This window comes from Solanum stenotomum, chromosome 1 (genome assembly GCF_019186545.1).
Source record: "Solanum stenotomum isolate F172 chromosome 1, ASM1918654v1, whole genome shotgun sequence".
In the NCBI taxonomy this organism is placed as follows: domain Eukaryota; kingdom Viridiplantae; phylum Streptophyta; class Magnoliopsida; order Solanales; family Solanaceae; genus Solanum; species Solanum stenotomum.
In genome coordinates this window covers 2,105,361-2,116,614 of record NC_064282.1, presented here as the reverse complement: position 1 = coordinate 2,116,614, position 11,254 = coordinate 2,105,361, and the positions used below count along the sequence as shown (strand labels likewise).

The window sequence follows — 11,254 nt, the reverse complement described above, 5'->3', positions numbered from 1 at the left end:
CCCTTTCATCCTTCTAAATTTTCTTTTCTTACACTATATTCCAAACTTACTTTTTTTATTTCACTTTTTTTTTTCTCAATAAAAATGAACAAGTTAAAAACATTCTCAAAGTCTCACCTATGTGATTAAAGATCCTCAATATGACATTGTTTTATTATTAATTTATTTTATTATTAATAAAATAATTTATATTAACATTGACTTAACCTCTTTGAAAAATTTAGTAATGTTGTCAATTAATAGAGGTAAAATAGAAAATTCATTATATCAGTATTATTTTTTTAATAGTATTTTAAGTCAAAATTTGACAAATAAATTTAAAAAAGAGAAATGTATTATTAATTTATTGATATATATATATATATATATATACTTTATTTATTTTATTACCACAATCCTAATATATAACGAGTGAAAAGTTATTTCGTATAAATTTGAAAGTAAAGTTGTAACTTTTTCGATTTGAACAATTTTTTTTAATATGTTGACACCCACTTTTTCTGCTATAAAATCCCAGCCAAAACACCTTCTTTAACCCCTCCTCTCTTTTCGCCTTCCTTTTCTCTCTAATTCTTCTTCCTTTCCTCTGTTTTTTTGGTTTCAAGTTTTTCTTGGAATCTCCACCACCCAAAATCTCCCAAAAAAGTTTTTTTTTTTTCTTCTACTAAACAAAATCATAAAAGGGGTTTTTGTTTTTAAATCTTTTAAACTAATCTTAATGCTACCCCAATTATTTTTAATTTTTGAAATTCATGTCTGCAATTCTGAGTGAACTGTTTCTTTCGGGGTTTATGATAAATTCCACATACAGGCGCAGGACCCATTTGGTGCAATCTTTCTCTGTTGTTTTTCTCTACTGGTTTTACTTCATTTCATAGCCCCGCCAGCTTAATAGCTACTACTTTTATATAATTTTATTAATCTATAAAAATAAAAAAACTTAAATCAAAAAAAATATTTTTCATTCTGCTCTGTTTTTTTAAAATTAAAAACTCCATCTGGGTCCTGCTAATTTTAACTTTATTGAAATTATTCTTGAAAAAATTTGGGTCATGGCTTCGTCAAGTGGTACATCATCAGGTTCATCGTTTTTACAAAACTCAGGTTCAGAAGAAGATCTTCAGCAATTAATGGATCAAAGGAAGAGAAAAAGAATGATATCGAACCGCGAATCAGCAAGAAGATCAAGAATGAGAAAACAGAAACATTTGGATGATTTAATGGGTCAAGTATCAAATTTAAGAAAAGAAAATAACCAGATTTTGACAAGTATGAATGTTACCACACAACATTATCTTAATGTTGAGGCTGAAAATTCAATATTGAGAGCTCAATTAAGTGAACTTAGCCGTAGGCTTGAGTCACTTAATGAAATCATTGCAGTTTTGGATGCAAACAACAATTGTAATGGACTTGTCATGGACCACAATGAGCCTTATAGCTTCAATTTTGTTCAAAATGACATTATGCTTGATGGGTTCAACGTGACCAATTCTTGGAATTATCTATCTGCCAATCACCCCATTATGACTGCCGATGTCTTGCAGTACTGACGTGGCAATATTAGTCGAGCCAATGAATTTCAAAAAAAATTTAGTTAATTTCGGATATCACATGGTTGGTGAGGGAAAAAAAAAAAATCAAACAGAGAGAATCCTCTTTTTATGTATTATTATCATCATGTAGTAGAAATATTAGTGATCTTGCTAAGATTTCTCTTTTGTCAAGTAGTAGTATTATTATTTTATTAAGAATAAATCCTCTCGAGGAATATAGGTGTTCTTGTAAATGTGGGGTTTGTAATCTCATTTTCAGTTTCCTTGAATTATGCAGTTGTAATTGGAAAGTCTTTTTCTTGATTTGTAGTTATGGTAGTAGTATGTTAATAACAATTTCAAGAATTGCTCCTTGTTTTACTTACTCGACGGTTTAGTTTGGTACACACACTAAATTATCTCCTTTGAGTTGTTTTGATAAAAATTTATTCGCAATAAATGAATACAAGATACATATTTTTGTACAAACTAGAGTATTTTTTATTAATTATGATTACGCGATACATATTTTTATTTTATTTTTAGCCTCTAAGCAGGATGGAGCTAGAGGGTCATGTTACTGATATAAAGATCTTTTTTTTTACATATGTAGATTAGATGATTAATATTTTCCACGCCATTACTTCTAAAATTAAATTATTTGACTTGATGAAAATATGGATACAACTTCAAACAATGTTATGTTAAAAATATGAAATATCTATGTATTGTACATATACATTTATGTATTGTATATTTATATTTTATAACAATATTTCACTATAACAGTAAAAACAAAAAATGTATTCAAACTAACGATTGATAGGATGATATAAAGTTGTCTCTACGAACATATTTTTTGAACAAGAATATATTGTTAGCAGAATCTAGTAAATAGTTAGTCATGTAACAAAAGTGGTTCATAGACACCACCCACAAATGATTTTTGAGATATTTTTGGCTTTTGTTGTGATGATCATTGATTCTTCATACTAGGGGTGTACAAGTCAAATCGTAGAGTCAAATCGAACCGACGAACCGACGAATCAACTCAAACCAAAAAAAAACAAATTTGTGGTTTGGTTTGGTTGGTTTGGCGTTGGAAAAAAAAAACCGACCACATATGAAAAAAAGTCAAATCAAACCCAAACCAAACTGATATAATATAAACATATAATTTTATTTTATTTATAGATAAAAAATATTATTTATAATCTACTTTGTTAATATATTTTTAGTTAGTTTATAGTTTTCAATGTTTATATATATTATTTCAAATTTGGGCTTGTAAAATTTTGTAAATATTTTATTTTGTAATAAGATCAAAAATTACAATAATATTATTATAGTTTTTCAAATTCGTAGTTAACAATTTACCTTGTAAATATTTCTTTTTGTATTCAGTTTGATTGTAGCCTGTGATCTTATTAATTTAACATATTGAATGTTGATATTTCAAAAAAAAATATATTTTGTACTTATGTGAAGTTATCGTCTTTTCGAAGATTTTTATTCGTTTAACATTTTTTAAGTTTAGCTTATCACACAGGTAAGTGAAAATATATTTGATCTTTTTTTCAAACACCGTATAGTTGTAAAAAACCGAAAGAACCGACTAAAACTGAAACTGAAAAACTCAACTTTATGTGGTTTGATTTGATTTTTTGATTTAATAAACCGACATAATTAATTTAATTTTTTTAAAAAAAAAATCAACCAAATCGACCTATATACAACCCTACTTCAGACAAGTACAAACTACAATTGATCTGAGCAGTTATAGTCCATCATTTTTCCTTCCTTTTTTTGAAAACACCCTCCCCACTAAATAAAATCTACAAAAGAATTTCATTATCATTTATATCAAATTACATTACTTTTATTATTATTTAAAAACAAATAAAGACGAGCATATTTAGCAATCAATCAACTAAAAAGTTGATTGATACAAGTTTAAATAAAGAAGATGTCGTTTTGTCAATGAATTGATATATATAGCGTAACCACCACATATGAATAAATTTTAGAATTTTTATTTATTAGCACTTGAAGTTATTGTCTACGTATTAACACTTGAAGTTATCATCATGTAATTCCGAACCCATGAAATTTAAATTACTGACTACTTCTACACACAAGTCTCTAGCCACCCAAAAAAGAAACCAAACAAATTTTGTTTTCCTAGTTACGTTGAGAACACTTTTAGCAACAATTGAGTTAATTCTAAACTTAAGGGCGTGTTCAGTATGGAGGAAATTATTTCATTTTTTTTATGTTCTATTTATTATATATTTTTAAAATTATTTGAAAAAATAAGTTGCTTAAGACTAGGAAAATGATTTCTTAGTATATGTAAGAAATTAAGTTATACAAATGATATTTCTATATACTCCTCACCCCTTCAACACATCAAATTCAACCCATTGCCACAACAGCGCACCCCTATCTTCCATCTCATATTTCATAGTATTTAGTCAAATTATATACAAAACAATTTTGAAATAATATATTTTGCACACAAAAAATAAATTTCTTCAAAACTGTTTTACTTCGTACCGAACACACCCTTTAAGTGTCAATTATAGAATCTAATTAGTCGTTCTTAAGGAAATTGCATGTGAAATGTGTTTGCTATTCCTTTTCAAAGCATCCAAATCATAGGGCCTTTTTGTTTTGTTTTGGAAAAATTAATGCAATTAGTATTATTTTGTATTCGATTGGTCGATATTTGTTAAATTATTGTTGTTTCTGTTTTCTTTTATAACAACCACTAATTAATATTGTATATTTGATTTTTTTTCCACATAAAGTATAATGTCACATTTTAGCAATAAAGCAACGCTATCGTATATGGTACATTAGATTTGAAGAATCGACCTAGACTTAGAATGGAGTTGTAACATATTTAGGAAAGAAAACATAAAATCGGTAAGTAAAATAATGCAGCAAAAGTGATAAATGTAAGAGAAACTTTTGTAATTTCCAAAACGTAGATTTCACATACGCAATCTTACTTCTATCTTGCAAAAAATGAAATGAAGTCTTTTTAATAGATCATCGACTCAAATACAGAGAAAACTTCCCAATAGGGACAGCACACCCCCCACTCCAAGCGCACCTCTGTATCGACTGAATCACTCTTTTGGTCTAGTCGGTGGAACCAGTGAACCACACGTTCGTGCTATGGTGAAGTGAAAGATCTTTACTATAGTGGAAAGATGACAGGTGGGAACGAGCCGAGCGAGAGCAAAGCAAGTTTCAGTGGTGGGCTGTCTTCGCGGTCCCATTTCATCGGCTTTTTCTAGGCAAGAGTCGCTCAAATCGAAGATCGGTGGGAAGCCGTAGCTTTAAGAGATAGGGGCGGAGGTTCTCTAAAGACAACATAAAATCGATAAACACACTTCTAACCTTCGGATAAGTACTTTGTGATGAGAACATCGAGGAGGGTGAACTGTACGTACGACCTCACCTCTATCTTGTAAAAATAGAGAGGTTATTTTTAATAAATTATCGATTTAAAAACAGACAAAACTGTGACGATAAAAAAAAGTAAAGAACAAATGGCACGTGCAGGGAACAAAGTTTTCAGGACAAGTACAAATCCTAGTTATATACAAGTAATTACATCACTAGATCCTTGTATAATGCCCATAATTAAGTCCATGTTACAGGAACAATACAACGTGATACGATGCTTTTCCCCTATTAAAAATGAAAATTTATACGGTGTTAAAACAACATAATAATAATTATTATTATTAGAAGAGAACAACATGTTAAATTTACATGCTTCTAGATGAAACAAAAAATAAACATAAAATATTGAATAGTTTCTTTTCCAAATAAGTTTTTAAAAGCGAGATGAGTTGATGAATATATTACGAGAGAAGATTTTTTTTTTTTTTTTTTGAAGTAAATGATTATTATTTTTATTATGAAGTGTATATATTACAAACATTCTTTTTGAGAAAACCAAAAAAAAAATGTATTTGTCACTCTCAAGTCCTATATTTGGACAAAATTATAAAATATGAAAAAACATTTTAAAGGGGAAGTTTACGTAATTGGAACCCTACACTTAAAACATTAGGTTGTAACTATTTTCTCATCATTATTTAAATAATTGATCAAAATAGCCATTTAACAGAATTTGTTAATTTTTTTAATTGACAATTATTTTTATTCTACTAAAAATCAGTATTTATATACCCCCAAATATTTATTGAACAGGAAAATGAACAAGTAATCCATAGAAATTGATTGAACTTTGACTTAGGTAAGTGAGAATGAAATGCATTCATTTTTTACTACTTTTTTTTTCTTTTCACTTTTCATTTCGTGTGAAGAAATTAAGTGCCCATAGTTGGAATATGTCAAATTAATGGGGCTGCAACTTGATTTTGTTTTGTTTTTTCCGTCCGTTGTTTGATGTACTAAGAATGCAATATTAAATTTCATATCTACGTCGAGTCTTTTTATGAGATTAATTTGCTTACTTAATAAAGAAAATTTTATATTCGAGATCTCTAAAAGTTGAAAAAAATATGTCTTGGTATTTCATAAAATTTATTTAACTAATAGAAAGTAATAGGAGAAAAAAATCTTAAGTCTTCTTTCTTATTAGTTCTATCCTTTCAGAAAAGAAAGAAACAATAAATTAATATAAGACATGACTAATGGTGTCATGTTATTAGTCACAAAGTAAACGCTCAACTAACGGCCATTATTTCCTTAATCACTTTCAATAATGCTGAATTATTTCAATAAATCCCTATTACATTAGTCTAATCACACATGAAATGACAGGTTAATTACAAAGTGCCTCTCCCAAACTCGAATTAACCTTTGTCAAAAGCAACAAAAACAAGATGGGTCATGATTTAAATAATGACGAGAGTGAGTGAGTTTATTTTTTTCATTAATAGATGTTTGGTTCATTGGGCGAAAATGCCGAAATATATAAAATATACATGGTATAATATCAAATATGTATTTGGTTTAATAGAGATAAACTTCTATTTTAAATTTTACTCTTTCTTTAAAAACTTTGGAGAAGGGAGAAATTGTTTATCTCAAAATTTGTAATTTCGAAATGTTTATACTACATAAAATATGTTAGAAAATACTGCAACAAATGTGATTTGAGCCATCACACTAATTTCAGAATAAAAAATTATAATTAAAATATTGAATAAAGAATCTCACTAATCATGAGATTTTAGTGAGATTATAATCAGAACTAATTATATCACTATCAAACGATCTCTTAGTGTTACAATATATTACTAGTCTTAATTGTTCAACTTTCTAACTTTAACTTTTATAAGCTACTACCCTAAGTTATGTTTTAAATGATCTAATCGTATAAAAATTCAAACAATATGAGTGTTAAAGCTAAACTCAGAGAAGATTCAGACCAGACCATATTTTTTCAATCATATTTAATCAATGCCCTTGTTGGGAAAATTTTCACAAGCTTGGCAATTAGAAAGGAGGAAATTAAAGTAAAGCACATTCAAAAGCTAATGGAGTAGTAATATTTTAAATATAGAATTGACGTACGACTAAAATTTTCTTTACAAATAAAGTATATTTAGAAATTAAAGAGAATTAAAGAGCACCGTTCTTCCATCATCTCGAATATAGGCATCATAAAAATTAAAGATTTGAAATCCAATGGTTTCGTTTTTTCCCTCTATTTGTTTGTTTTGAGAATAATAACTTTAATTTTGTCAAAATATTCTTCTTTACAATAAATTAATTTCATAAAAATACTTGAGCCACAAACAATACTTTGCTATCTTTTTATAATTAAGATTTTATATAAGTGGCTATCCACTAAGCAAATCTTAGGTCTTTCATAGTAATTTTATCCTTTTTTGATAAAACATCTTCTTTTAGCATTAAAAAAATGTAAATGATATATAAACACAAAAAGAAAAATTCTTTGATGCTTCAAACTATATGTTTGGCTATAATTGATAATTTTCTATTGAAGACATATTTATAGACTTGCAGTACAGAAAAATTGCACCAAAAGAGAGTACATATTTGCAAATTCTTTTCTTCGTTGATATATTTTTTGGTTGGGTATGGGGGTGGGGGGTGAGGGGAGATTGGCACTTTTAGTCCCTAAATATTGATAAATTCTTATTTTGGTCCTTGTAGTTTTTGGTTAAACATATTTAACCTTTGATTAATTGATTGTGCACTTATAACCCCTATGACTATGAATTATTGAGTGCCAACTGATTCATTATGTTAAATTTGTATGGTTACCTCATATATATTTGAGAGTAATATGATTCTTAAATAGACTAAGTGTCACATATTTCCTCATTAAATGGATCAAAAACACATATTTTAAGAGTTGATTCAAGATTAAATGTGTTTAGTTAAATATTACAAGGAGTAAAGTAAGAATTATTACTAAACGAGGGATTAAAATAGTCATTATTCACATGTTTAGTCCATGGAAAAAAAAAAGAGATACACACGTAAAATTGTGTGTTAAATTATAATTAAATAGCTAAAAATACGCACTGTAATAATTTAAATTGTTCCATAAAATGGTCACATAATTTTAACAATATAAATGATCTTGCAAGTAGCAGAAGATAACTAGTTTGTTACAATATTACTTCAAATGAAGATAATCTTCTCTGAATTTAAAGAAACTCACCAAAACAATATAAAACTAGATCTAAATCATGTAATCAAATAGTTTGTTACAATAAATTCTAAACTTAGACGCATAAACTTTAAATTCTCAATCTCCGCGATCGAGGATACGTTTCTATAATATTCTACTTTTATTCATGCTGACTGGTGGAGAATGGTGTACTGTATAATGAAGTGGCAGGAAGTTAATGGCAGTTTTTTTTACATTTTAAATTAGGCCCATGATTTTTTACAAAAGGGACAAAGATGATGAAATCTCATGTCATGTCTCTTTTTTTTTTCTTCAAGATTTCATAAAATATTACTCCCTCTGTCTCAATTTATATGACTTACTTTCCTTTTTAGTCAGTCCCAAAAAGAATGACACATTTCTATTTTAAGTAACAATTTGCCTATAAAATGTCTTTTTTATCCTTAATGAAATGATTTACAACCACACAAATTTCTATCATTCATTTTGGACCACAAGTTTTAAAAGTCTTTCCATTTTTCTTAAAGTTTGTGCCAAATCAAAGTACATCATATAAAATGGGGCGGAGGGAGTAGCAAAGATTAATTATTTAAAAACAAAAATCAAATTATTAAAGTGTTTGTGATAGCATGTGGCCAGCCATACACTCGAAAGTCTTCACATGATCAATGCAGAAAAAGACGGTCTATTTGTTTAGTTTTGCTTAATAGCTAATTAGTGATAAATTAATATTGAGTAAAATAGTAATTAATTAATTAAGAGCCTGATAGAGGCATATATATAAATCTATCATATGATGTTCTGGTGGGAATATGAAGACTTTTGTGCCTCTAAAGAAGCCAAAACAGAGAGGTTCTCTGTGTAATTAATTACAAGTATATGGAAGTCCTAATTCCATAATTAATTAATTACATATAAGTTTTACTCAACTTCTTATAAGTATGTTAGTTAAGATTTTTACTAACTGAATTAAGTAATATTCACATCATCAATATAAATAACTTTTACATTGTCATGTCATCTTTATATGATATTCATGTATAAATATCCTTTGGGATTTTGGATGACCTAAATCTTAATATTATAAAAAATAAATAAAATTATAATGACGATGTATTTTTAAAGTCCTAAATAAATATAGAAATAAAAAAATGAAGAAAATTCGACATATACTATATTTACATAAAAATTAATGTTGACCTTCTATATATATACTAATGTTGAACCTCTTTGTGCCCGACCTCTCGCTTCGCCCCTGCTTCTAATCACCTGAAAGTGCAGGAAAAAGAGGATAGTATATATATATATATAAATACACATACTAAAATTCAAGAATAAGTGAGCACTCGAACTCGAGACTTGATAGCCATGTAACATAAAATCCAGAATAGTATCAGTGTGAGGCAGTGAAAAAGCTCATTTTGGTCGATATTTCTGAACATGTCTTTACACAGAACAATTACTCCTCTAGAGAAAAGTACAAAATTTAGCAAATTAAGACGTGGAAAGCACCAATTTTTTTTTTAGTAAAAATGAAGAATACATAGTCATAAAGTTTGTTATGTGTTGATGGTAATGAATAGTGACAAGACAAAATGAGCATTTTCCCTAAAATATGAAGTCCATTTCTTTGATTCTGCAGAAAGTTATTACCAGAATTTCCCAGGCTGCCATTTCTTGCACCAACAGAGGAATTAGGTGCTTCTCTTTCTTAATAGGGTCCCCTTCTACTTGTCTTAATTTCCTTTGTAGAGATAAAGCCTACATAACACAATATGGGCTCCACTTTAGATCTTTGCCTTTTTTGGTCTACAATATGGGATTTTGAGTTAAAGTTTGGAACCATAGTGGTTCAAGTAGTTAATGAGTGGAGGTACACACTATCAATACAATTTTGTAACTTGTTATCAAGTGTGTGAAATTTTTACTGACAGAATATATATACATAAAAAAATCCCATATAATTATGTTTGACTTTAATTTAATAAATGAATAGTTCACGTCTTAACTAGGCACCAAACGACCAGTCAGGGTCTAATATACAACTTAATAAAGTTGTTGTCCTACATCTACTAAGGAATTGGAACATGGACTTTTTATATTATTTTGATCAATTTTTCTCTCACGAACAAACTAGTTCTGAAATTGTGTTGGACTCAAAATATATTTCTTTATCAAAAGTAAACGAAGATATCTCATGTAATAAAGGGGGTTAAAATTTGGACAATTTTTTTTTGTAAAAAATTAAACATGGCAGTGATAGGCATGCACAAAAATGACTTAAAATTGAAGATCCTAGCTTTTAGAAAAGGAAGAGCAATAAGACTTCTCTAGATAGGCTTTTTCAATTTATCTACTAGACTTAAAAAGGTAAAGTATACTCTATATCTTCCAAGTATAATTAATTAATCACTACTACTTGGCAAAGCCGTATTCAGTTACACTATCCCCAAGAAAAATCACTGTTTTTTTTGGACAATATATGGTCCCTCGTCACATGCCTCCACTACTATTTAGTAACCGACAAAATTTCGTAGCTAAATAGTAAAAATTTAATGTAATTCTATTTAGCTATGAATTAGTGACAGATTATACTAAAAATTAATTAGCTAGGAGCCATTTAACAATGAATTAGCTGGAAATTATCGATAAATTTCATAATTTCTAATAATAAAAATTTTCACTTTAATATCACCTTTCTTCTATATGATTCTAGGTTTATCTCGTCCCGTTTTATCACCTTCTGTAATTATAATATATTTCAAACATTATATTTAGTATGTACTACTTAGCATCTTATGCCATGATCATCTTGAATCTGATTTATTTTTGTATGATTAATGTACATTATCTTAATATTTTAGCATTTCCGCAGATTTATTTTATGCATAATTTGTTGAAACTTAGATGCCCAACATTCAATCTCATAATATAGTTTAGATTTTAGTCTAGTGGAATTTTTATTTCATTTTATTGAGTTTCTTCAAATCCCATAGCATTCCCGTTACAGTCTTCTATTTTAATTATATAACTAATGTATTGTTATTCTTTGCATAATTTCGTCTTC

The 11,254-nt window shown here is 28.1% G+C and overlaps 1 protein-coding gene across 1 annotated transcript; it reads left to right on the top strand.

Annotated features, from left to right (window-relative positions):
- The first annotated feature begins 472 nt into the window (after positions 1-472).
- On the top strand, positions 473-1,825 carry LOC125873279 (bZIP transcription factor 11-like). The gene has a single exon (XM_049554184.1). The coding sequence runs from the start codon at positions 1,053-1,055 to the stop codon at positions 1,551-1,553; it is 501 nt and encodes a 166-aa protein (XP_049410141.1). The 5' UTR covers positions 473-1,052; the 3' UTR covers positions 1,554-1,825.
- The last annotated feature ends 9,429 nt before the right edge of the window (positions 1,826-11,254 follow it).